Consider the following 27,951-nt stretch of genomic DNA (forward strand, 5'->3'; position numbering starts at 1 on the left):
GCTAGCTCCTAACCCTCTGCATCCAGCAGACGAGGACGGCCCACGTGGCACCCTCTGCGTCTGTCTCTCACCCATTTAGGTGAAGTAATAATAACAGCTAAGGTCTTCTGGTGTGAAATAAAAAAATGATTTTTTTAAAACGAGGGATCCAGGCTCAAGCATTTTCAGGAAAGGAAATATCTAGTTGCTCAGCTCATGCCACAGAGGCCAGAACGCACCCCCTTTCCGAGCCACGGAGGCTGGAACGCACCCCCTTCCCGGAGCTTCCCCTTGGAGGTAATTAAAGTGAGCCAGACACACAAACAGTCCTTCAGGGCCCCATTGTCCCTGGACAAAGGGACCGCTCTTCAATGTAAGGGCCCCATGAGGTGCCCCCTTGGCTCAGGGAGGGCCCATCGCCATGACAACCCCTGCCAACAGGAGAGGCGCTGCGGTAAACGCTGGGGGGACGAGAGCCGCCTCCATCTCGGCTCACACGCAGCCCCAGAAAAGTCAGAGCGCAGCGGAAGGAAAATTAAGACATAAAGGAAAAGGCCCCTGGGCTTGGGTTTGGGGGTGTTTTCCTTTCTCCTTTATGCCTTTTGGTACAGCCAAAATTTTCTAGAGTGTGTGTGCTTATCTTTGTGAACAAACCAAAAATATTCCTATTCTGAAAAGCAACTTCTAGTGCTCCTGATAAAGCTTTAAAGATTCAAAAACACAAAGTGCTGGCCGGGTGCGGTGGCTCACGCCTGTAATCCCAGCACTTTAGGAGGCCCAGGCGGGTAGATCACCTGAGGTCAGGAGTTCGAGACCAGCCTGGCCAACATGGCAAAACCCCATCTCTACTAAAAATAGAAAAATTAGCCGGGCATGGTGGCAGGCACCTGTAATCCCAGCTACCAGGATGCTGAGAAGGGAGAATCTCTTGAACCCAGGAGGCGGAGGTTGCAGTGAGCTGAGATCGTGTCATCGCACTCCAGCCTGGATGACAGATCAAGACTTCATCTCAAAAACACACACACACACACACACACTCACAAAGTGCTGGTTTTCTTCACATTATAGACCCTTGGCAGTTTTTCTGGTTTTGTTTTTACGTAGAAGATGGACACCAAAGGTGGGACAGAAATACGATTAACACAGAGAAAAAGCACATGCAACAAGGGCACACCTGGAGACTCCCTGAGGACCACACGCAAAGCAGGTGTCCCCGGCTCTTCCAGTCTACACAGCTGGCTGCTCACCACAGCCCAGGGCCCCCACCAAAACCTCCTGGCCAGGCCCTTAAATCCCAACCGGGACCAACACGTGTGACAAAGCATCGCTCCAAAACAGAGCATGGCGTGGAGCAGACTTTCCTTCTGCTCTATTTCATAACACGATAGTGACTGTGCTGAGCTTCTTTGGCACACCGTCGTTCATTCCTTCAACAAACGCTGACTAGGCCTTGACTTCGGGCCAGGCACCCAAAGCTCAGAGAGCTGTGGATCCCAGGACTTGAGAAGCCCAGGGCAGTCAGTGGTGCTGACAGCGCCAACACCCCCACAATGCCACACTCCCCTGGGGGCAGCGGGCATCACGGGACACCCCAGGGGGTGATGTGCTGAAGGCCAACCGTGGGGAAGGCAGGGAGAGTAGGGGGCAGAAGAAGAGTAAGAGGGTGAGATGAGGGAAGGAGGTGTCCCCCTGGTATGGGGCAGCCCCAGGAAAAGCCACTTTTCCCACTGACGGGGGCTACCAGCTCTGTAAACATCCCTCGGTCATTAGACACAGTGACCTGCCTCTCTGCTCACTGCTCATCCCAGGCACTAGGTAAGAGCATCCCCTGCCCGGATGACATGACGGTCACCTCCTGCTTTCCTCCTGGTGTCAGCTCTTACTATTCTGCCAGGATGTCCTTCATGCTGCCTCCGAGAAACACAGCAAGTCATTCAGGTTCTGGGGTCCTGAAGTGCCCCGAGCCCACCCCCAGATCCCAGCCCAGTGGCCCCCACGCTGCCAGGAGCTCTGAGCGTGGCAACCACAGCAGCAGCAAGAGTGACGGCGGCGCTCATGAGCCCTTACTAAGCGTGCTGCCCTCGAGGGCTCACAGCTAGGGGCAGGTGTCCCGGATTTGCAAAGCAGGACCAAGAAGCACTCAGGGACTGAGGTGTCAGCCCCCAAATCAAGGTCCAATACTGGCCAGGTGCGGTGGCACATGCCTGTAATCCCAGCACTTTGGGAGGCCAAGGCAGGCGGATCACATGAGGTCAGGAGATCGAGACCATCCTGGCCAATATGGTGAAACCCCATCTCTACTAAAATACAAAAAAATTAGCCCGGTGTGGTGGTGTACACCTGTAATCCCAGCTACTCAGAAGGCTGAGGCACGAGAATTGCTTGAACCCGGGAGGCGGAAGTTTCAGTGAGCCGAGATCACACCACTGCACTCCAGCCTGGGTGAAAGAGTGAGACTCCATCTCAACAACAACAAAAAATCAAGGCCCAATACTATGCATTGCCTTGACATCTGCTGAAGCCAGGAGGCCTCAAATGGCCTCACCACAGGTCCCCCGCCCCACTCTGCTCCTTCGGATAAGATCCCTCCACAGTCAACCCTTCTTGTCACGGGGATCAGGCACAGCTCCTGCTTATAGAGGGTAGCGGGTTTCCGTTCCCTGCCATCCAGAGGAATTATTCAGACAAGCTACCCATGTACCCCTGCAAGAACCAGGGCCCCCCCACCCTCTTGTTCCTTCCGGGTCCGGGCTTGTCCCCCACAGCACCTGGCTGTCCTCTGCTCCTGAGTGCTGCCCCGGGTGGCCCCACATGGCAGGCGACGTCCTCCTCCAGGCTGGGCCTCTGTGCTACTCACGCACTGCTGCTGACCTCATCTGTCCAGTGTCAGGTGCTCGGCAATCCCCATCATCCTAGGACAGGAATCCATCCCCCCCCAGTGGAGTGAATAGGAGGCCATTTAACCAGTGAGTGACTTCTGGGGCGAGATTCAAACCCACGACCACCATCACGGGCGCCTCTCAAAATCACGCGACTGGGGACAATACACCTGGGGACTAGGCCATGTGGGCTCAACGCTGCTGCAGTGAGCCAGAACGCATGAAGGAAACACTCAAGGAAAGGCGGTATCCAACTACTGCCTTTATTCCTCTACTATCAGGCAACACGGGGAAGAGCGTTCATGATCACGAGAGGCAACATGGCCTGTAAGTGTGCAAGAGGATTAAAAATACAAGTTCAAAAGCATTCCCCCCGTGGGGTCCTGAGTTTTACAGGACACTTAAACCAGCCCACATACCTGACCATACCAAGAAGTCCTATGCAGTCACACAAAAACATGTACACTAAAAGGGAGGCAATCCAACACACTTCAAGTTGCAACTTGAGTATTTCAAGCAATATTCTCAACCATAAAATCTTAGGAGCCAAGATCAATGTGGGGAGGCCTTTAGGTTTACCATAATGAGACACTGCCTGTACACTGTTATAATTGACCCTTATCTCGTGCACCAGGGATAGGAGTCCCAGCCCTGCAGTGTGCACTTCCTACGGGCAGCAACACTTCTGTTTACTCCGTCACTACATCCCCAGAGCCAACACTCACCTGCGCAGAGAGCCTCCTAATAAATACTGGTTGGACTATGGCCCAGAAGCTCAAAGCCATAGATAAGTTTATTAATAGTTTTTGTTGTTGTTGTTGTTTTGAGATGGAGTCTTGCTCTGTCGCCCAGGCTGGAGTGCAGTGGCACAATCTCAGCTCACTGCAGCCTCTGCCTCCCGGGGTTCACGCCATTCTCCTGCCTCAGCCCCCCGAGTAGCTGGGACTACAGGTGTGCACATCCACACCCAGCTAATTTTTGTATTCTTAGTAGAGACGGGGTTTCACCTTGTTAGCCAGGATGGTCTCGATCTCCTAACCTCATGATCCACCCACCTCGGCCTCCCAAAGTGCTGGGATTACAGGCACGAGCCACCGCACCCGGCCCTCATTTGTAATTTTTCACAGCTCTTTACTTGTTTTGTCTACACTTTTCTCACATCCCAGCACCCACCTGGGAAAGGTTCCTGGGGTCAGAATCATCTGACTGTGACTGTGGTTCTTTCCCACCCAGGTAGGCTCCAACACCAGGGGAATCCCACCCAGTCCTCAAGATGACAGTGTCAAAAACCCAGTGAGTGAGACTACTCACAATGGGGCCGGCATTTCTGAAGGGTGATTATTTAAGCCACACCTCAACTGCGGGCCTCTGTGATGCTGAAGCTCTTCCACCCAGACGTTTAACCAGGCCCCGACAGCCCATCCAGGTGAGGGCTGCAGTCTGAGGTCCACCTGCACTCTGATCCCCGGGGGCCCAAGGCCACACACCTCTGGCTGCCAGTCAGTCAGAACCAGTCCTGGTGAGGTGGGGAGTCGGGGCATGAAGGATGTGGCCTGAGGACACCCCAACAGCATCTGTGTATTACCGCCAGACCCTTGCTGAAAGTCAGGGATAATGCAATGGCCCCTCTCAGCACCTCCCCAGACCTCCCCAGACTCTGTGGTCCCTCCTCCCAGCATCAAAGAGAAGAGTCACTCCCCGGAGGGAGCCGGGGCTTCAGGGCCGAGGCTCATGGCTGCGCTCTGGAATAAGAGGGGTGTTTCTGAATGAATTGCCCAGCCCTGTCCTGCCTCGCTGAGTCATTCCCAAGTCAGCAAGCACAAGTCACTGCGGGAAAAGCTCTGGAGCTGCCACCCCTTCCCACCCCAGGGATGCCTGTCTGTACCCGCCGTCAATCCAGCCTTCAGGCCTGGGGGATGAGCACCTCAGACGTGCTCTTTGCAGCTGGCATCCGCTCCAAACTCCATGCCTCCCCACAAAAGTGGCTCTGTCCAAACCCCAGCCCGCTTGGGCCCTGGCAACCAGCCTAGCCCTGGCCAGCCCCTTCTAGACAGCACCCCCAGCACCCCCTCAGCTTCAGCCTGGGCTGAGAAAAGGCTGTCTGGCAGCGTGGACCCCCCTCAGCGTCCCAGCAGAGCCAACCCCCCCGGGAACACTCATGGGACACAGCATGGGCGGCAGGAGCCATTCCACCCGTGCATCAGCCCTCTGGCCACACTCTGGGACCTCACGGCCCTGCCCACCACTCCCAGCCCACAGCCAGGCAAGTGACCCCCACCTGGGCCCTCCTGGGAAGAGCTGCACAGCTGTCGGCAGCACAGCTGGGACCACAGCCCAGCGGTCTCAGTGCGTATCACAAAGGCTAGCTTGTTAGTGGATGCTCCCAAGTCACGTGACCCCCAGGTAGGAAGGTTTGCACATGTTTCATCAGGGTAAAGGGAAAGAGGCTCACCTTAAATACAAACTCTATGAAGGCCTTAGACAGAAAACAGGAAAGCATGACAGTCTGTGTCTCCATGGTGAGGTCAGCTCTGGGAGGGCTGAGCCTGATGCAGAGTGGGTGTGCACAAGCTGCAGGGCCCCCCGGGGGCTGCAGGTGGAGGACACAGCCAATAGGACGGGCCTTAGTCACACAGTGCTCAGGGCTGGGGACTCAAAGGCACAGAGGCTGAGGCTTTGTAAGTCCTGCTGGGGGGTCAGGGGATGACTAAGTCACTGGGGCCTCCCCAGCCTGGCAGGCTCCTATCTGTGTAACAAGCTCCCAGCAGCCAGTGTAGGAAGGCAGCCCCAGCAGGAGGGTACACCAGGACATTCCACCCATCCTGCAGATCTCCAGCACTGACCAGCATCCACAGCACAGTCAACTGGGGTTAAGAAAGTAGGAATGAGTTCAGAGAAATGCAAATCAAAACCACAATGAGATATCATCTCACACCAGTTACAATGGCGATCATTAAAAAGTCAGGAAACAACAGGTACTGGAGAGAATGTGGAGAAATAGGAACACTTTTACACTGTTGGTGGGACTGTAAACTAGTTGAACCATTGTGGAAGTCAGTGTGGGGATTCATCAGGGATCTAGAACTAGAAATACCATTTGACCCAGCCATCCCATTACTGGGTATATACCCAAAGGATTATAAATCATGCTGCTATAAAGACACATGCACACGTATGTTTATTGCGGCACTACTCACAATAGCAAAGACTTGGAACCAACCCAAATGTCCAACAATGATAGACTGGATTAAGAAAATGTGGCACATATACACCATGGAATACTATGCAGCCATAAAAAATGATGAGTTCATGTCCTTTGTAAGGACATGGATGAAGCTGGAAACCATCATTCTCAGCAAACTATCGCAAGGACAAAAAACCAAACACCGCATGTTCTCACTCATAGGTGGGAACTGAACAATGAGAACACTTGGACACAGGAAGGGAAACATCACACACCGGGGCCTGTTGTGGGGTGGGGGGAGTGGGGAGGGATAGCACACCGGTTTTGGGGGTTTTTTAAAAATTATTTTTTATAGACACAGGGTCTCGCCATGTTGCCCAGGCCGGTCTTGAACTCCTGGCCTCAAGCAAGCCTCCTGCCTCGCCTCCCAAAGTGCTTGGGATTAGAAGCATGAGCCACCACACCCGGCCAGGACATACTTTTCAAAGCTCATTTGCTGCCACCTTGACACCTCAGGTAATTTCCTCGACCAGCTCATGTTATGTGGCTCCTCCGGCCCAACGGACCACAACGTCCATTCCCTCCACTTCTCACCCAGGCACACAACTCTCTCAGGACACAGGCAACACCCTATGTTGTGCCAGGCAGGAAGCTGCGGGGTGGGGACTGGCAGGAAGGCAGGCGGCCGAGAGCTGTCCCCTCACCCTCCCTCCCCGTTTCCCACTGCAGCTGACCCCCACTGACCCATGCCCAGAACCCCACCTAAACCAGTGTCACGGCTGGCAAAGCCATGGGATGCCCTTTTCGTGTTTTAAAGCAAAGGAACCTTTATCACCCATAAGGGATGAGCTGGGCTCATCCACTTCCTGACGCTGGTGACTCTGGGGGAAGAATCCAGAGGGTCTGGCTCTGGCCAGGGCAGGTTCTCACCCCAATGGATCATTCCCCTGAGGTATACAAACCACCTCCCCATCCCCCACTGCCTCAGTTTTCCCAGCTGCAGAGCACGGAGCTGCCAGGTGCAAGTTTGGCCCCTGAAGGGGCTTGGCCCATTTTCCCACTGCTCCACCTTTGCTCTGGCAAAAAATGCTGGGCCGATGACCCGCAGGAAAAACAGGAGGGAAGAGAGAATTCCTGCCACAAACGCAATGGGTTTCCCAGGCCAAACCGGAGACTTGGACGGCCGTCCAACACCAAAGCCACCGGTTTCCTGCCTACGGGGTCATCCCGGCCTGGTTTTCCCCCAAAACAGACTCCATCTGGCACTTGCCATCTTCCACGGGGCACAGGGCGGTATCTGGAGGGTAGAACCACAATGGCTGATGTGCACTGTCCCGGCGCCCCAGGCCGGCTCTTGTCTCGGTACCTCTGTCCACAGTAAGGTGCCCCTGCAGACACACCGCAAAACATGCCCCTGAGCTTCCCGTCCTGCACACACAGACGCACCCCTGACCTCTGACGGCCACATGCAGGACAGACAGGAAGTCTCACAGAACAATAAACCTTCATATTTTCCATTCTCTCCTCTTTGAAGAATTGGGAGAACTTGCGATTATGTGTTAGAATTTTCCATGCTTAGAAGCGAGGGCTGCATTGAAGAGGCGACTCCCTTGGCTATGGCACTTGGCATTGAGACCCAGAGGGAAAGGGAGGGTGAGCTGTCATCTGAAAGCACCCACCACCCCGTGTCCCCATATTCTGTTTACTACACACCTCCCACGGTGTCCTCTTCCTTTTTTTTTTGAGACAGAGTTTCACTTTTGTTGCCCAGGCCAGAGTGCAATGGCAGGATTTTGGCTCACTGCAACCTCCGCCTCCTGGGTTCAAGTGATTCTCCTGCCTCAGCCTCCCAAGTAACTGGGATTACAGTCATGTGCCACCACACACGGGTAATTTTTTTGTGTTTTTAGTAGAGATGGGGTTTCTCCATGTTGGTCAGGCTGGTCTCGAACTCGTGACCTCAGGTGATGTGATCCATCCATCTCAACCTCCCAAAGTGCTGCGATTGCAGGCGTGAGCCACCACGCCTAGCCTCGGCATCCCCTTTCTAAAGGACATCTCGAAGCACAGCGCGGCCCCTCAGCACAGACGCTGGTATCACGGCAGACCTTACTGAGGAGTCAGAGCCTGTGGGGGCACCATCAGCAGGGGCGCTCAGCCCGTGCCACACTCAGTCTCGTTAGAGGAAAACGAAGGGAGTGGGCTCCCACAGACCACACTGCACTGCGACAAGGCAAACCGATGGTGTGCTCGGGCATTCGGGTGGACAGACTGCAGATCCCACTGAGAAGGGAGGCCTCGGTTATCTGATTTAACACGAAGAAACCAGTCACACACACAAACATGAAGGCAGGCGTGGCAGTGGGTTCACTACCCTGCCCCAATGCCCAGTACCTGTGAATGTGGCCTAGCTTGGAAATAAAGGCTGCAGATGAAGATATAAATTAAGATGGGGCCAGGCACGGTGGCCCACGCCTGTAATCCGAGCGTGGCTGCGGTCTCTGCCTCCATCTTCACGTTGTGGCCTCCTCATTGTGTGTCTGTCTCTGTCTTCTCTCTTATAAAGACTCCAGTTGTGGCCGGGCGCAGTGGCTCACGCCTATAATCCAGCACTTTGGGAGGCCGAGGTGGGTGGATCACTTGAGGTCAGGAGTTCGAGACCAGCCTGGCAAACCTGGAGAAATCCCATCTCTACTAAAAATACAAAAATTAGCTGGACGTGGTGGCGCATGCCTGTAATCCCAGCTACTCGGGAGGCAGAGGCAGGAGAATCGCTTAAACCCAGGAGGCAAAGGTTGCAATGAGCCAAGATTGAGCCACTGCATTCCAGCCTGGGTAACAGAGAGAGACTCCGTATCAAAAAAAAAAAAAACACCAACATAAAGACAAGAAAATACTGCCACGTGCTGCGCTGTGCACGACCCGGAAAACATGACACTGGCCGGGGAGAAGCCTGACACAAAAGCCCACGGGTTGGGGCTGCCAGAGGGTACGGGCTTTCCTTTGAGGGAAATGGAAATGCTTTGGAACTGGACAGGGTGGGGGTGTTGCACACCACTGTGATGTTCTAAACACCACAAAATGGCTCACATTAAAATGGTTAACTTCACGTTCTGTGAATTCCACCTCCGTAGAAACAAACAAGGACAAAGATCAAGCCAAATTGCTTCAGTGTATCCAAATACTGATACAAATACACTCGAACCAGCGCGTGTACTGGTGGTTTTGGACCCAAGGCTTGGTCATGAAGAGAGGGTGCTGAGGGCCAGCACTGGGCCGCACAGAGCACAGGGCTACGATTTGGCAGCCCCCGGGTTGGCCCGGGGAGCAGCGGTCTCAGCCGCCCACTACAGCTCACCTCTTGTCCAAGTTGGTGGAACCAGGCAGAGGCTGGGCATCAGGTCTGAATGCCCAGCTGGTTTCCCTTCCTGGGCAGGGTTGGGAGGTGCCCAAGACACCCACATACCCAGGGACCCCCTCCCATGCCCCTGAGACGCAAGGTCCCAGAACCTGCAGAAAAACCAGGAAACACTGGACCCCGCACAGGTGCCTCCAGAAACACGAAGCCTTCCTTGCACCCAGGGCCCCTAAAACAGGGAACATGTCCATTTGTGTGGCTGTTGATATCACAGTCAAATAACCAGAGATTTGATCCACGTACCAGGCGCGAGATTTATAGTTCAGTACCTACCCCTATTGCTTTTTTTTTTTTTCTGAGACAGAGTTTCGCTCGTCGCCCAGGCTGAAGTGCAGTGGCGCAACCTCAGCTCACCGCAACCTCTGCCTCCTGGGTTCAAGTGATTCTCCTGCCTTACCCACCCGAGTAGGTGGGATTACAGGCACCTGCTACCACATCCAGCTAATTTTTGTATTTTTTTAGTAGAGATGGGGTTTCACCAGGTTGGCCAGGCTGGTCTCCAACTCCTGACCTCAGGTGATCCACCCGCCTCGGCCTCCCAAAGTGCTGGGATTACAGGCGTGAGCCACTGCGCCCAGCCCCCTATTGCCATTTGTGATCTCAAGACATGGTCTAAGAGCAAAGGAAAAGGCACAGAAGGAAGAAGAGCCCCGATCCCAGCAGGAGGCCCTGGATGGCCTCAAACCCCAAGACAGGACCAAAGGAACCCGCTCAGTGCTCAAGCTCTCAGGGAAATCATACCTGAAACCACAGACACAGGCACCTGCTCCCACGCCTCCCACACCTGAGTGTCTGCAACAGTTTGCATTAGTCCTTCTAGCATTTTTTTTCTTGTAATAAAATGTACATAATACGGATCTTAACACGGTAACCACTTTTATTTTTGAGACGGAGTCTTGCTCTTCTCACCCAGGCTAGTGTAAAATGACCCGATCTCAGTTCACTGCAATCTCCTCCTCCCCAGTTCAAGCAATTCTCCTACCTCAGCCTCCTGAGTAGTTGGGATTACAGGCACCCGTCATCAGGCCCAGCTAATTTTTTGCATTTTTAGTGGAGACAAGGTTTCACCATGTTGGCCAGGCTGATCTCGAGCTCCTGACCTCATGTGATCCACCTGCCTCGGCCTCCCAAAGTGCTAGGATTACAGGTGTGGCCCACTGTAACCATTCTTAAATGCACCCACAGTTTAGGGGCATGAAGTACCTTTACACTGTTATACAACCATCATCACCCTCCATCTCCAGAGCCTTTCATCTTCCCAAAGTGAAACTCTGTCCCCATTAAACACAACTCCTGTCCCCTCCCCACCCCCTGGCAACCACCATTCTACTTCCTGTCTCTATGAATTTGACTCCTCTAGGGACCTCAGTGGAATCATACAGAATTTGTGCTTTTGAGTCTTGCTTATTTCACTTAGCATAATGTCCTCAAGGTTCACCCACATTGTAGCAAGTGTCAGAACTTCCGTCCTTTTTCAGGCTAAGTAGTATTCCATCATGCAACTGAACCACATGTTGCTTATCCATTCATCTGTTCACAGACACCTGGGTTGCTTCCACCTTTTGGTTACTGTGAATAACACTGCTATGAACATGGGTGTACAAATACCTCTTTAAAGATCTTGTTTTCAGCCGGGCGCAGTGGCTCACGCCTGTAATCCCAGCACTTTGGGAGGCCGAAGCAAGCGGATCATGAGGTCAGGAGATCGAGACCATCCTGCCTAACACACAGTGAAATCCCATCTCTACTAAAAATACAAAAAATTAGCTGGGCATGGTGGCGGGCACCTGTAGTCCCAGCTACTTGGGAGGCTGAGGCAGGAGAATGGCGTGAACCCGGGAGGCGGAGCTTGCAGTGAGCCGAGATCGCGCCACTGCACTCCAGCCTGGGTGACAGAGTGAGACTCCATCTCAAAAAAAAAAAAAAGATCTTGCTTTCAGTCAGGCCAGACACAGTGGCTCACACCTGTAATCCCAACACTTTGGGAGGCTTGAGGCAGGCGGATCATCTGAGGTCAGGAATTCGAGACCATCCTGGCCAACATGGAGAAACCCCGTCTCTACTAAAGATATAAAAATTAGCCAGGTGTGGTGGCACACGCCTATAATCCCAGCTACTGGGGAGGCTGAGGCAGGAGAATCGCTTGAACGCAGGAGGTAGAGGCCGCAGTGAGCCGAGATCGCGCCATTGCACTCCAGCCTGGGCAACAGAGTGAGACTGTGTCTCAAAAGCAAGAATAAAAATAAAGACCTTGTTTTCAATTACAGCATACCCAGAAGCGGAATTGCTGGATCATATGGTAGTTCTATTTTTCATATTTTGCGGGAACCTCCATACTGTGTTCCATAGCACCTGCACCATTTTACACTCCACCAACAGTGCAAAAGGGTTCCAGTTTCTCTGCATCCTTCAACATGTGTTTTCTGAGTTTTTTTGACCACAGTCATCCTAATGGATATGAAGTAGCATCTCCTTGCAGGTTTGGGGTTTTTTTTGTGTGTGCGTCAGTCAACTCACTGGCAAACAGTTATTGCCCTGCAAAAGCGTGTATGTGTTAGACAGGGTCTTACTCTGTTGCCCAGTCTGGAGTGCAGTGATGCAATCTCAGCTCACTGCAACCTCCACCTCCCAGGCTGAAGCGAACCTCCCGCCTCAGCCTCTTGACTAGCTGAGACTACAGGTTCATGCTACCACACCCAGCTAGTTTTTTTATATTTTGTATTTTTTTTTGGTAGAAATTGCCAATTCCTCAGCTCAAGCAATCCTCCTGCCTCAGATTCCCAAAGTGCCAGGATTATAGGCTGGAGCCCCCATGCCTGTGGTTTCGACTTGAATTTCCCTGTTGACTAATGACTCTGAGCATTTTTTTTGTGCTTATTGGCCACTTGTATCTTTGGAAGAAATGTCTATTCAAGTCCTTTGCTCATTTTTTAATTCCATTGTTTTCTTGTTGCTAAATTGTAGGAGTTCTTTACATAGTCTGGATATTAATCCCTTATCACATATAGGATTTGCAAATATTTCATAACAGTTTTTAAATGGGATACTTTCTCAGCGCTTGCGACATACATGGGCAAGAAAAAGGAGGTTTCCCCAATCACAGTCAGATCTCCAGGCTGGATCTCTGCTTTTCCAATCCCCAACCTACAGAAGGGTGAGAGGCAGCAGGGAAGGCGCCCCAGGGGATGGCCATTCCACCTTCTGAGGTCCAGAGGGGGCCAGGCTGACCCAGCGTCAGGCAATCTGAACGGGGCAGTGAGTGGAGAACAGCCCAGGCCTCATCTCTGGTGAAATCTCAGGCCGTCTCCAATGCTGGGAGAACACCTGCTCAGCGGGCCCACGCCCAGCATCACAACACATCAAAGGACAGCCCCTGGGGCCTTGGCCGACAGCGGAACTGCAGGGCAGCTGAACTTCATTCTGATGATGAAAACCGCCCTGCAACAATCAACTCACTGACAAATGGTTATTGCCCCGCAAGAGCATTCTTATCTCCGAATACTAACAGGGCATGTGATTTTATTTGAATTAGTTGCTGTTAGTTTACTTTAACCAAGTGTCATTTAGATTAGATATGAACAAAAATCATAAAAAATATTTAAAAGAAGATACAAAACTGCGAATAAAAACAGACTATTAAGAATGAAAAATCTTAGCCTGGTGCAGTGGCTGATGCCTGTAATCCCAGCACTTTGGGAGGCCAAGGTGGACAGATCAGCTGAGGTCAGGAGCTGGAGACCAGCCTGGCCAAAGTGGTGAAACCCCGTCTCTACTAAAAATACAAAAATTAGCTGGGTGTGGTAGCGGGCACCTGTAGTCCAGATACTCAAGGGGCAGAGGCACGAGAATCGCATGAACTTGTGAGGCGGAGGTTGCAGTGGGCTGAGATTGCACCACTGCACTCTAGCCTGGGTGCCAGAGTGAGACTCTGTCTCAAATAAATAAATAAATAAAATAAAAAGAAAGAAAAATCTTGATGGGTGGATGGATAGTTGGAGGGAGGGAGGGAGGGAAGAATACAGGGCAGGAGAAAGGCGACTCCCCGGCCAGTACAATGCAGCTTCTCTGAGCTGGAAGGCCCCTCAACAGGTGCGTCAGCCCCTGCTCTGAGCAGGCTCCTCATCTGGTATCTCCCTCCCCAGGCTCCCCAAATAGAGCCTCCAGCTCTGACCAGTGACATGCCTGCCTCCCTGCACCTGGTGCCCAAGTCCTGCACTCTACAGCTTCTTGTGACAGCTCTACCATAAGACACCCCACAAGGACCCAGAGAAGGCTCCGAGGAGCCCCTTCTCCAGCCTCAGCCCCTCCCACAGTCCTGCAGCACGGCTACCACTGTCGCCCACCCCCGCAATCAGGCACCATGTGCAGGTAACTCTCAGCCGTCCCGTTTCAGGCAATGCAGTCACTTGCACTGAGCTTCCGTCCTCAGAAATCTCCAGCTCTGTGCCCCAGGGCCTCGCCACTGGCAGACAGAGGGGACCGAGGCTGTCAGCACCACGATTAGAGCACACAGACCCCAGAGTCTGCGCCTGGCTCTTCCTGCCGCTACAAGCTCTCTAGCCTCAGTTTCTCTGCCCTTACCATGGGGATCTTGTAAGATTTCACTGAGACGATGCAGGCACAGCCTGAACAGGCACCGCGGTGGTGGGAAGCACACAGACCCAGGCCCGCGCCCACTTCTCAATCACCCCTGCTCTGGGCCAGCCTCCTTGGCTACATGATTCCTCTCTTACAGGCCTGCCCCCTGTGCTTGGGACACGCGTAAGCCCCCAAACAAGGCCCGCAGCTCTGAGGGACACACCCTGTCCCCTGCACGATCCCCATGACAACTGGAAGGGGCGAAGTCGGTGTGTCGGGCGGCTGGAAGGAAAGGTGTTACCCCACACGATGACCTTGAAAACGGCCCCCACCCCCGTTGTGTGTGTGTGTGCGTGTCTGTGTGTTTTGTTTGCTTTTTAAGAGCCCCTGGCCTTCATCCAGGACAAGAGAACAGGCGCTAGAGGGATGACACCACTAAAAGGCTGGTGTGAGGCTTTTCCCAGCTATGGAATGTTCACGCCCAAAAGGGGGACCTGATTACTAAGGTATCCACAAGTCCTTACCTGAAGCAAAAGCCTAAGAATTCAGTCACTGGTGTTTTCCTGAAAAATGCCCATCCCTTCACCAGGGCAAGTCCCTCAGCACGTGTGGGAGGAACCGAAAACGGCTCCTGGGGGCTGTCCGTGCTTCTGCGCGGCTCCCCTTGTACCCCAAGTAAAGGCACTGGGCCCTCCACCTGGCAGGCAGCCCCCTCCCCTCACCCCTCCGAGGGTCCCCTCCGGCTCATTCCAGAAATAATCCACACCGCCTACCAAGCCCCAGGCCCACAGGCGACAGGACAGGGAAGCCCAGGGGCCTCCACGAGGAGCGGCCACTAGTGCAAGACTGGCCTCTGGACCCTCATGGCTTGAACTTCCACCTGAATTTCCTCCCAAAACAAGCAAGAGGAAGGCTGGGTCGCTGAATTAAAGAGGGTCGTTTATGGCTGGGCGCAGTGGCTCACGCCTATAATCCCAACACTTTGGGAGGCCGAAGCGGGCAGATCACCTGAGGTCGGGAGTTCAAGACCAGCCTGACCAACACGGAGAAAGCCCCATGTCTACTAAAAATACAAAATTAGCCGGGCGTGGTGGTGCGCGCCTGTCATCTCCGCTACTCGGGAGGCTGAGGCAGGACAATCGCTTGAACCCAGGGGACAGAGGTTGCAGTGAGCTGAGATTGCGCCATTGCACTCCAGCCTGGGCAACAAGAGCAAAACTCTGTCTCAAAAAAAAAAAAAAAAGAGGGTTGTTTACTACAACCCCTCCCAGCATTAAGGAATTTCATTCTAGGGAATTTGGTGCATTTATATGAACCCTTGTGTTCAGGTTACAGGAAAAGAAGAAAAAACTTAGAAAACGATTTCCCCCAAGGCTGTGAACTAAAGAAATCACACCAAACTCAGGACTACTTTCTACATGCTGCACCCAGAAGATAACATCTAATTCTGTTTGAATCCAAGTGCTGGCAGGGATGAGCCCCGTGGCACCGGGCCACAGGCCACACCCCAGCTAAGGTGGCCGCTGCCAGGGGCCCCAGACCCCATCTACCCACCTATCCCGTTCCTAAACAGGTTCTGCTATCGGGTTTCAAAGTGTGCAGGCACCGGCACCAGCCCAAACCCAAGGGGACCCTTCAGCAGCGACACTGGGGCCGGCGTGGGGTTCTGGCACGCCCAGCAACATGGGCCCGCTCCAGGCGTGGCCAGCACCGCCCCTCCTGCCGGCTCCTGCCCAGAGCATCCGGGAACTTGCCCGGAGTTTCACCTGCCTGCTACTTCACCTGGACTTTTAAAAATGGTCTCTCAACACCCTGGTCAGTACATGGGGCCAGACATAGACCTCTTGTCCCCGGGCAGCTGGTGCTGAGGTGGGCACCCTGCCCTGGTGAGTCCATGTCCCGTGGGCCTGTGGCCCCTTCCATTCTCCCAGGCCCCCTTTTCCCGTCCGCCTCCTGCTCCTCCATTCCCTCCAGGTCCGATGACTCAGAGAGAGGCAGAAGTTACTGTCCTGGCAAACCCGTCTACGAAGCTTGGCCACAGTAGCCCTTTGGGAGACAATGAGGAAGACCTGACACTGCCCACTCCCAAAGCCCCTGAGACAGGCCAGTGCCACGCTAGGCTGCAGGACAGCTAGGTGCTGTGCGTAACCTGCCAACTCTGCTGGGCCTTTAGCTCGGCCTTGTGCAGGCCTGTCCCCATGACACCCTGCCTTCCCTCTGAGGCTGGGTCCTGTTCCCATCCCACTCATGCCAGCAACCTCGTCATTTGCTTCTCAGAGGCACCCCCAAACCACTCCACTCAGATCTCACAGAGGCCACCAAGGACCTGCCCTTGGCTAACCCATCACATCTCTGTCCCCAGGCTCTCCAACCGCCAGACGGCATCCATCACGGATGACCCCCTCAGAGACACTCGCCCTCCCTCAGCCTCCAGGGCCTGCACCCGTGGGCCCTCCCCTGCACGTGGTTATTCCTGCTCCAGCTCCCAAGCAGACCGTTCCCCACCCAGGAGGCTACTCGGGCCATGGCTCCTCAAGGCTGGGCCTGGGTCCCCTCCTAACTGCCAGCACCCTCACTTCTGTGTCCATAACCTGAGCTGGTCTCCCCAGTCTGGACCTGCACACACAATCAACTTCAGGACACTCTCAAAGACGCCCAGCCACACGGGGCCAAAAATGGCCTCACGTCTTCTCCCCAAAGCCGATTCCCGGTAAGGACTCTGGCTCAGGGAACGAACCTCTCTCAGTTTCACTCTCATCCTCCCAGAGCCAGTTTTTTCTGGAAGGCACAGACAGGGAACATGCCTTAGGAGCTGCCCAGTCCAGGTTCAAATCCCACTGCTGCCATCACAAGCTGGTGCCCTGGGAGCCCTGTCCTTGGTTTGCTCATCTCTAGGATGGAGGTGGCGATGGTACTTTCCATGCCACAGTGTGGCGGCTGGAAAACTGCAAGCGATGGGGCCTGCAGAGCCTGGGAGGGTTCCCGGCACACGGAGCACATCGGCTGAGATGCGTCTGACCGTCTAAGCTGGCAAAGCCCTCCTCAGCCACCCCCATGCTGGAGCAAGCATGATGTCCCCAGCTTCCCTCCCCTCCACTCTCACCGCCCAGCAGCTGGGACATGGGACCCAGCTCTTGCCTAAATCCTCCCGAGGGGGCCCACCAAACCCTCCACAGTCAGCCCTCTCTCGACCCGGGAGATCCATCTGACTCCCGGTCTCCCTGCCCATCACACACTGCACACATCCAGGGGGGTACAGGAGAGTCCCAGCCGGCCCTTGCCTGCAGCTGGTGTCACCACTCTACCCCTGGGCTCAGCCCCCTCGCTCATTGGATGGTCCATCTCCACCCAGCCGCAGAAGTTAGGACCACACTGGCTCTCCCGGCTTTCGCACACAGCAGGTGCTCAATAAACAAACCAACACTCCTTATTTCTGAGGCAGTGTTTCTCAAGGTATGAGCAAGCCACTATCTCCAGACTTATCAGAGCTCTGAAATGGTTAACTCATTGCCAAAAGCACTGAACTCTCCTGGGAAGGTTTGACGCTGGCAGAATCCTGCTTGGCCACTGAAGCAATTTAAGATGATCCGACCCAGGCTGGGAGTGGTGGCTCACGCCTGTAATCCCAGCATTTTGGGAGGCTGAGGCGGGCAGATAGCCTGAGGTCATGAGTTGGAGACCAGCCTGGCCAGCATGGTGAAACCCCATCTCTACAAAAATACAAAAATTAGCCAGGCATGATGGCGGGTACCTATAATCCCAGCTACTTGGGAAGCCGAGGCAGCTGAGGCAGGAGAATCACTTGAACCCGGGAGGCAGAGGTTGCAGTGAGCCAAATCATGCCATTGCACTCCAGCCTGGGAGACAGAGCAAGACTCTGTCTCAAGAAAAAAAAAAAGGTCCGATCCTTCCCTACCCTGTGAGTTCCAGAAAAGCACGCTGCCATGCATCCAGACAATGCCTGAACAGCAGCCCGCCCCTACTTCCTTCTTTGCAATCGTCTGTTTAAAAGCCACTGCGATATCCTGTATTTAACTAGGCAAACACTTAGGGAAGCTTTATCAAGCCTAGACGACTTTATACCATCCACTCTCCACCAAAGTCAACGGCGAGAAGGTTACTCAATCCTGTTATTTCACCGAGTTTCAGTATTTTCTGACATGCCTGAATGACTCATCCGCCAATCATTCTCACCCACAAATGCCACTTTCCCACATCCATGGGTCTGCAACACACACAGCAGGAGAGGCAGGGACATCGCCTTTCTCCCAAGCTCCGCATTCTGCAGCAAGAGGCCTGCAGCCCTGCACCCACAGACACAACGCTCAAAGTGAATTAAAAATAACGTGGCCCGGCAACAGATGACTGGAGAAAAGAAATGTGGTACATATATACCATGGTGTACTATTCCACTATAAAAAAAGAATGAGGCCAGGCGCGGTGGCTCACGCCTGTAATCCCAGCACTTTGGGAGGCTGAGGCAGGCCGATCACAAGGTCAGGAGATCGAGGCCATCCTGGCTAACACGGTGAAACCCCATCTCTACTAAAAATACAAAAAAATTAGCCAGGCGTGGTGGCAGGCACCTGTAGTCCCAGCTACTCGGGAGGCTGAGGCAGGAGAATGGCATGAACCTGGGAGGCGGAGCTTGCAGTGAGCTGAGATTGCACCACTGCACTCCAGCCTGGGTGACAGAGCGAGACTCTGTCTCAAAATAAAATAAAATAAAATAAAAATAAAAAAGAATGAGATCCTGGGCCGGGCACGGTGGCTCACGCCTATAATCCCACCACTTTGGGAGGCCGAGGCAGGTGGATTACGAGGTCAGGAGATCAACACCATCTTGGCTAACATGGTGAAACCCCATCTCTACTAAAAATACAAAAAAATTACCTGGGTGTGGTGGCGGGTACCTGTAGTCCCAGCTACTTAGGAGGCTGAGGCAGGAGAATGGTGTGAACCCAGGAGGCGGAGCTTGCAGTGAGCCGAGATCGTGCCACTGCACTCCAGCCTGGGCAACAGAGCGAGACTCCATTTCAAAAAAAAAAAGAATGAGATCCTGTCATTTGCAACAACATGGATGGAACTGGAGGTCATTATGTTAAGTGAAATAAGCCAGGCACAGAAAAACAAATATCCCACGTTCACACTTGCTTGTGAGATCTAAAAATCAAAGCAATTGAACTCATGGGGACAGAGAATAGAAGAATGGTTACCAGAAGCTGGGAAGGGGGTAGCAGGAGGAAGGTGGATGGTCAATGGGTACAAAAAAATAGCTAAAATTGAATAAGGCCAGGCACAGTGGCTCACGCCTGTAATCCCAGCCCTTTGGGAGGCCGAGGCAGGCAGATCACTTGAGGACAGGAGTTCGAGACCAGCCTGGCCAACATGGTGAAACCTTGTCTCTACTAAACATACAAAAATTAGCTGGGTGTGGTGGCGTGCACCTGTAATCCAACGTACTCAGGAGGCTGAGGTAGGATAATCACTTGAACCCGGGAGGTAGAGGTTGCAGTGAGCCGAGATCATGTCACTGCACTCCAGGCTGGGAGATACAGTGAGACTCCATCTCAAAAAAAAAAAAAAAAAAAAAAAAGCATTTAGCCCAACAGTGAGACTACAGTCAATAATAATTTAATTGTACATTCAAAAATAACTAAAAGAGTATAATTGGACTGTTTATAACACAAATGATAAAAGCTTGAGGGGATGGAGACCCCATTCTCCATGATGTGATCATTACACATTGCATGGCTGTGCCAGAATATCTCATGTACCTCATAAATACATACACCTAACCAGGCACAGTGGCTCATGCCTATAATTTCAGCACTTTGGGAGGCCAAGGCAGATGGATCACTTGAGCTCAGAGGTTGGAGACCAACTGAATAACATAGTGAGACCTTGTCTCTATTACAAATAATAAAAAAAAAAATCAGCCAGGTGTGGTGGTGCAATGAGCTGAGATCAAGGCTGACATGAATCGTGATCACGCCACTGCACTCCAGCTGGGGCAAGAGAGCAAGACCCTGTCTCATACACACACACACATATATATACATACACACACATAAATTTGTGTATATAATTTATATATAATTCATTATAATGTATATACTATATATTATATATAATTCATTATAAATTGTTTTTTAAAAATAAAAATAAAAATAAAACAAAGAACATCAATGTTTCTGAAAGACCACTGTCCAGAAAGAAGGCAGAGCATATTCAAGGCTTGAGTTGTCCACTGGGTCATCAGCCACATTGCTCTGAAAAACGCAAACACAGCCTTTATACAAGCGCATAATAAAAAGTTCCTGTCACAGAATTTAAAATCTCATTCAAAAACCATCGCAAAAAGTGAACATCTTGTATCGCTGGATGTCATTCAAAACTGGCAGCTATTTGAATTTCACTATCTTCTGACTTCAAAAAATTTTCAAAAAATGTTTTCTCCTTGGTGGGCTACATAAAACCACCACCAACTATGTAGTCACAGTCAAAGTGTTCAACCCCACGCCAGGCTAAATGAACTGCCCCCACCACGTGGGCCTTCCCAGGCCCCGCCCTCCGATGCGCTCCTCCCTCCTGGGCTCCTCTGCTGAAAGCTGGCAGCCCTTCCTGGAATGGCTCCCACTAAATGTAGTCGATGGCTGGCCTGTTGCATACAGCACCTCCAGGCTGGTCATATTGCATCAAAGGCTTTAGGGCATGGCTGTAAATCCTGGGGAAGCAACAACACTCCATTGAAAACAGTGGATGAGTTTGAAACCACCGCTTCCCCGCATTGTTCCTTAATAAAACCTCCGGATAATTCAAGGGCTGATCTTTTTGTTTGGTCTGTTTTCTATCCAGTGCTTTGCTATCTGGAACCATAGATCTTATAGTCAACAGTGATTTACTTATTTGGAGCATTAAATCCTAGTCGAATGGTCTGAGATTTCTGCGCATCCTTTTATTTATTTATTTATTTATTTATTTATTTATTTTAAGACAGTCTCACTCTGTCACCCAGGCTACAGTGCAGCAGTGGGATCTCGGCTCACTGCAACCTCCGCCTCCCAGATTCAAGCGATTTTCCTGCCTCAGCCTCCCGAGTAGCTGGGACTACAGGTGCTCACCACCACCCCAGGCTAATTTTTGTATTTTTAGCAAAGACAGAGTTTCACCATGTTGGCCAGGTTGGTCTTGAACTCCTGACCTCAGGTGATCCACCTGCCTCGGCCTCCCACAGTGCTGGGATTACACGCATGAGCCACTGCGCCCGGTCATATGCCTGCTTTAAAGCACCCATTTGACCCTGGAATAATTCAGTTTAGCAACTAATTCGTCAAAAATGTTCTCCGAAGGAAGAGAGGGGAATGCGAAGAGCGGGCTGCTTTCTGCGGATCGTGGTTTAACGCCGAGTGCCCCCCACTGGCTGTGCGGTCCTGAGAAGGCCACTCAACACCCCCGGGCCTCAGTGTCTGCATCTGTAAAATGAGCAGCAGCATGACACCACTCAGCTCCCAGTTACCAGGGAAACACATGACAGCGCAAATAAAAGAGTAAAGAAAACCGCCTGCTGGAACCCAGTCAAAGGTAACCACTGTCATCCGGGTGTGTGTTGGGGCGGTGGTGGTCTGGGGGGGCGGTGTGGATGCATGAGGACACAGTACCCGATTTACACGAGAGTACGAGTGTGTCCACAAAGGAGCAGAGCCAATAACTGGATGACTGAGACAGTGACTACATAGTGTGGAGCCCCCAGCCCATTTTCAACTGTGGTCTAAGCTGCGCCCCAGGTGAGACAGCCCTCAGGAACCAACCTCCTTGGAAGGGAATTCATCCTAAACCCTGCTGTCTGGCTAACAGCGGGGGGGCCCACATTACTGATACCACAGACACACAAAACATCCCTGCCCCCAGCATGGATCTGTTCCCACTACCTCGTCCCTCATTAAATCTAAACCCTATTATTGGGCCAAGTCATTTTTAAATAGGCCAAATTTCCCATTGTGCTTTATCTATAAGATAAAGTGGTGCAGAAGAAAAACTTCCTAAGAATATCCATAACCCAGGTTAATTCGCCCTTAAGGGCCTATTCCATATTCTCTACACGTTTACAATCTCACAAACCTGAAATATTCACCAACAAACAGACTGTACTGCCAAAATTGTGCGGAAGGTTTGTATTATACCAAAACTGAACCTGTAAGTTTCACATCTTATAAGCAAACTGTAACTGGAAGCTGTTAGCTATCCAACCCTTCCTATATTACAGAATAACAGCCAACCTTGGAAACGAAACAAATCAGAAAGTTAACTTTTCAATTATTCCAGGGCTCCTGTGGCAAAGTTGTAGCCTAATAACTCACTGTTTAAACAATTCCTCTGAAACACTGACTCAAACAGCCAGCCAATCTGAGCTCTTCTTGGCAGTAGTTTGGGCTTATAAATAAGGTCACCTGCCTGCACCAGCATCCTTGGATGCACGGTCAGGCAAACCTCAAAGAGCCACTGGGGGACCTTTACTGTTCCCCCAGGCCCCTTGAAGTTCTTCTCTCTCTTCTGTGTCTCCCAATTCCAACACCTTCTATTAGTCCCCCTCCCCAGCACCGCAGACCAGCCCCGGCACACAGGGTCAGAGGCATGGAGGACCGGCCAAGCTTCTGACGGCTCAGCCGAGGCTTCCTCTCCCTCCTGTTCACCTCCAGCCCCAGAGCAGGTGAGCGAGGTTCCCACACTGGCTACACCACTAACTGGGCAGGCCTCTTCAACAGCACCCAAATTACAAGCCCGCGTCCAGGGGCAGAAGCCAAGATCAAATGAGGCTATGCTTTTCAAAGAGCTTGCACAAAGCCCTACACACCTAAGCCCGACTGTTATTATCTGCAGGAGACAGAAAAGCCAGACCAAGGGAACACCGGCTGCATTATAGGGTGACTCAGGGACCCATCTGACAATTCCAACGGTCCCACCCTGGAATTAATTGGCACTGGGAAGGGGCAGTGACCTCTGATCTTCCCAGAGAGCCCTGTGGCTGGCTGACGAAAGAGCATCCCCAAGCAAATCCTGTGACCCAGATCACCTGGAGGCCACATTTTAATAGCTGTACTCAGGAGCCACTAGCCTGCTGAGGAAGGCGCTGAGCCCTGGTCTTGAACTTGGAGAACCGCAGGCCTGCTCCCAGGAAAATGCTGACGGAAGCGGCGCGGTGCCTCTCCCCCTCGCTGGGCCTAGGCGGGGCGCTCACCCCCAGCATCCAACCGGCGGCAACAAATCCTTGCAGAGTTGCCCGGGCCCGGCCCAATTGCGCCCCGGCATGCCAGGCGGAGCCCTTGGCGGGTTCCTGAGGCTCTCCAGGAGGCCCATCAGGAGCTGCTCCTCCCACCCCGACGGCCACTCACCAGACACAGACACCTCCATGAGCGCCTCCAGCGGCCGGTTGTTGTCCAGGTCGCGGCTGAGCTGCAGCTCGCCCGTGGCAGGGTCCAGCAGCAACAGGCGCAGCTCGTTGCCCTGCACGAAGGTGTAGTTGAGGCTGTCTGACACGTCGGGGTCATGGGCCGGGATGCGGCCGATCACCCCGGTGGGGAAGCTGTTGGACTTGTTGGTGACATAGTTGTTGAAGAGGATCTGGAAGTCGGGCAGCACGGGCGGGTTGTCATTCTGGTCCACGAGAAGGATGTGCACCGTGGCTCGGCTCACCAGCGGAGCCGACGTGGCCTGCACCACCAGCACATACTCCCGCCGGACCTCAAAGTCCAGCTCCACCATGGCACGCAGGTCCCCGTTGAGCAGGTCCAGCTGGAAGAAATGCCGCATGTCCCCTTCCACAATCTGATACATGATCTGGGCATTAGGGCCTTCATCAGGGTCGTGAGCACGAATCTTTGCCACCACCGACCCCACTGGGTTGTTCTCCTCAACAAACAGCTCCAGTTCGTCCTTCTCAAACATGGGGGCATTGTCATTAATGTCCAAGATGGTCACCTGGATTTCTACCGAGGTGCTAAGGGGAGTGGGACTGCCCCGATCCACAGCCAGAGCCCAAAGGTTGTACATGGCCACATTCTCCCGGTCCAGCCGGCGCTGGGTGCGAATCACACCGGACGTGGGCTCGATGTAGAAGTCCCCATCGCCGCTGTCCCCACCCTGGAAGGTGTACAGCAGACGCCCATTGGGACCTGAGTCCCGGTCCGTGGCAGAGACCTGGAGGATGCTGGTCGAGGGTGGAGCATCCTCAAAGATGGAACCCTGGTAGAAATCCCACAGGAACTGGGGTGCATTGTCATTGGCATCGAGGATGAGGATCTCTAGGGTGGTGGTGTCTGATTTCTGCGGGATGCCGTTGTCCTGGGCCATGATGGTCAGCGTGTAGGCGACCTGGTTCTCATAGTCCAGCTCCATCATGGTATACATGGTGCCACTGTCGGGGTCAATGCGGAACTGCGGCACGGGGTCCTGAATCACGTAGGTGATGCGGGCATTCTCTCCTGTGTCCTCATCGTTGGCACTGAGGGTAGCAATGGAGGTGCCCACAGGCCTGTCCTCACTGACACTCACTGTGTAATGGGAGCTCTGAAAGACGGGCCTGTGGGTGTTGGCATCAGTGACGTTGATTAGGACATGAGCAGTGTGCGACCGTGTGCCGTCGGATGCTGTCACCGCCAGCACGTACTGCTGCTCCTGCTTGTAGTCCAGAGGTAGCGCCAGGGTGATGAGGCCGCCCCCTCTCTGGCTGCTGAGTGCAAAGCGGTTCCGGGTGTTGCCGCCTGTGAGCTGGTAGGTAATCACACTGTTGGCGTCACGGTCGCGGGCCTGCAGGGTCAGCACGCTGCTCCCCACGGCCGCATCCTCATTCAGACGAAGCTCGTAGGTGGGCTGCGTGAACACCGGGTCGTTGTCGTTCACGTCCAGCACCGTGATGGACACGCTGGTGGAGGAGCTCATGGGGGGCGAGCCGTGGTCCACCGCCTCCACCCCGAAGCTGTAGTGCTCCACCTCCTCGCGGTCCAGCTCGGCACACACTGTGATCCAACCGGAGCTGTTGTGGATCTGGAAGGGGAAGTCAGGGGTGGGGGCAGGATTCTTAGGCCCAGCGCTGCCGCCCCCCAGAAAGGCGGAGGCCGTGTCCACCAGGCGATAGTGCAGCCGGGCGTTCTCTCCAGAGTCCGCGTCCACCGCCTGAATGTGCACCACGGGGTAGCCCAGGGGCACATTCTCCAGCACCGTGGCCTGGAAGGGGCTGCTCACAAAGATAGGCTCGTTGTCGTTGACATCCAGCACCTGCACAGACACCACCCCGGAAGAATTGATGAGCGGGGGCCGGCCCCCATCCTGGGCCTTGATGCTCAGCGAGTATTTCTGGACATCCTCGAAATCCAAGGGGTTGATCACATCCAGGATCCCGCTCAGCGAGTGCAGGTAGAACTGGCCGGCCACGTTCCCGCTGAGGATGCTGTAGTGAATGGCCGCGTTCTGGCCCTGGTCCCGGTCCGTGGCCTGCACTCGCAGCACAGCCGTGTTGAGCCCCACGTCCTCGGGCACCTGGACCACGTAGTTCTGCTCGCTGAACTGGGGGTAGTTGTCGTTCTCGTCCTCCACCTCGATGTACACGGTGGCCGTGGCACTCAGCGGGCCCGGGTTGCGCCCCTGGTCGTTGGCCTCCACCAGCAGCTGGTACTCGGCCGCCTCCTCCCGGTCCAGCACCGCCCGTGTGCTCACCACGCCAGAGCTCTCGTTGAGCTGGAAGACGTCCCACGCGCCCCCCAACACGCGGTAACGCAAGTTGGCGTTGATGGGCGAGTCGCGGTCGCTGGCGCGGATGGTCAGCACCTCGTAGCCCACCTCCAGGTTCTCCCGCACGCGCTCGCGGTACTCCGACTGCTCGAAGACCGGGCTGTGGTCGTTGGTGTCTTTGACCAAGACAGTGATGTAGGTGGTGGCCGAGCGCGGCGGCGTACTGTAGTCCACGGCTTTCACCCTGAGCACGTGCGTCTCCTTGGTCTCGCGGTCCAGTACGCTGTCCGTGCTCACGGCGCCCGTGGCAGAGTCGATGCGGAAGTAGCCCCGGGAGCGCTCGTCGAACAGCCCCTCCATGTAATAGCTCACGCGCTCCTCCTCGCCCTCGATGGTGTAGTGCGCGTGCAGCTGGAGGATGAGGGTGCCCGCCGGTTCGTTCTCAAACAACGCCACCTGGTAGTTGGGCATCGGAAACTTCAGGCTCCCTCTGCCGCTCGTGCCCCGCCGGGCCCGTCGCGCCGGCCCCGCCCGGGCTTCGGGCAAGTTCGGCGGCAGGGGCGGCGATGGGGATGGCGACGCGGAGGGCGTCCCCGCGGTGGCGGCCTCCAGCGCCAGTCCCACCCGGACGGCGCCAGCCGCGCGCCGCAGGGCGCACAGCAGACGCAGGCGGACCGAGCTGCCCGGCGGCAGGCAGATGGGGCGGCCGGGACAGCGGGGCCTGGGGCGCGGCGGGCAGCGGCAGGCCGGTAAGGTGGTCGGAGCTGCGAGCGCCGAATGCTGCGCGGCTGCGCAGCCGCCGGGGACGGGGAAGCAGAGCGCCCCGCAGAGCCGGGCACGGGCTCCGCAGCCGGGAAGGTACGTGCGCGCCCGCAGGCGGCGGCTCAGCGCCGTCGGGGCACCGCGGGCCACCAAGCGGACTTGCAGCGGCAGCGGGCGCCCCGCGCCCGAGACGCGCCGACGTCCTGCCAGCCGCCCATCGCGGCCCACGTCCAGCAGCTCCCGCGGCGCCCGGGGCGTGCAAGCGGCGCCCACCGCGTAGGTACAGCCGGGCCGGAGGGCGAAGGCGCGGGTCCCGCCGGGTACGCGCGGCTCCCAGGCGGCCGCTCGCAGCCCCATCGCCGGCAGGGCGGCGGCGGCGGCCAGGAGCAGCAGCACGGGCAGCACGGGCGGCGGCGGCGCCATGGCCCGGAGCAGCAGCACGGGCAGCACGGGCGGCGGCGGCGCCATGGCCCGGAGCCCGAGCCCGAGCCGGGCGCCCGAACACAATCCATGCACCCGGCGCGCCTCCGCATCCACCCGGCGAGGCCGGGGAGCGGCTCCCGGGCGCCCGGCCCTCGGGGCGGTCCGCGTCCCGCCTCCCCGGGGGCCCTGGCGGGGACTGTGGGGACCACGCGCCCGGCCTCCCCCGCAGCTTCCACTTCGAGAGCACTTTGCGAAAGTTTGCGAAGTTGGTTTCAAGATGGCTCCTCCGCGCGTCCCGGGAGGGCGCCGCGCATCAACCTGCGGCGGCGGCGGCTCCAGGCGGCTCCAGGTGGCTCCGGCGCGGGCTCGGCTGGACGGGCGTGGGAAGCGGGGCGGGCCCGACGCGGGGCGGGGGCTGAGTTCCCGGAGCGGGCTGGGCAGCTCCGCGCCGCGCAGACCCCGGCGGCCGGCTGCTGCCTGGGCGGTGCGCTTGGCCCGCGCCCCCTCCGCCCGCGCTCTCCCCGCCCCCGGCCTGGCCCCGCCCCGCCCCCGGCCCAGCGGCGTATTGTTCGGCCCCGGGGGGAGCCGGCTCGGAGGTGCGCGCCGAGAGGATCGCTATGGAGACGCGAGGGCGCGGCCGGGACGGGGACTGGGGGCCTACTCCCCGGAGGCCTCCCCACCCAGCCTCCCGGTGGGGCGGGGCCGAGGCAACAGGGCCGGGAAAGGTGGGGCTGGGGCCCCCGGTGGCCGCTACCCGAGGGGCGATGGCTCCGCACCTCGGGCTCGGGGCCGCGGCTCAGAAGAGCCTGGCTCCCCACCACGGCAGAACAGATCCACGGAGGCCGCCGCCAGGAGTGCCGCGCGGGTAGGACCCCGGGGCGGAGGACTGGGGCCGAGGGGCCGGGGAGCGCCCCCCACCCATTAAGGACTGCGGAGGCTGTCGAGGAGGGTTACCCATTTTACAGCAAGACGCACGGAGGCTAAAATGCTTCACCCCGACT

At 55.2% G+C, this 27,951-nt stretch overlaps 1 protein-coding gene across 3 annotated transcripts in view; it reads right to left on the reverse strand.

Annotated features, from left to right (window-relative positions):
• The window catches only part of CELSR1 (cadherin EGF LAG seven-pass G-type receptor 1), a 180,624-nt gene extending 153,160 nt beyond the window's left edge, over window positions 1–27,464 (reverse strand). The window contains exon 1 of one of the 3 annotated variants that reach the window (XM_024352868.2): window positions 23,431–27,464. In XM_024352868.2, the coding sequence (XP_024208636.2) occupies window positions 23,431–26,995 (3,565 nt within the window). In that variant the 5' untranslated portion in view covers window positions 26,996–27,464. The remainder of the gene's footprint in view (window positions 1–23,430) is intronic. The other 2 variants (XM_024352869.3, XM_024352870.3) reach the window with 2 other exon arrangements.
• Window positions 27,465–27,951: the final 487 nt, after the last annotated feature.

This window comes from Pan troglodytes, chromosome 23 (genome assembly GCF_028858775.2).
Source record: "Pan troglodytes isolate AG18354 chromosome 23, NHGRI_mPanTro3-v2.0_pri, whole genome shotgun sequence".
In the NCBI taxonomy this organism is placed as follows: Eukaryota; Metazoa; Chordata; class Mammalia; order Primates; family Hominidae; genus Pan; species Pan troglodytes.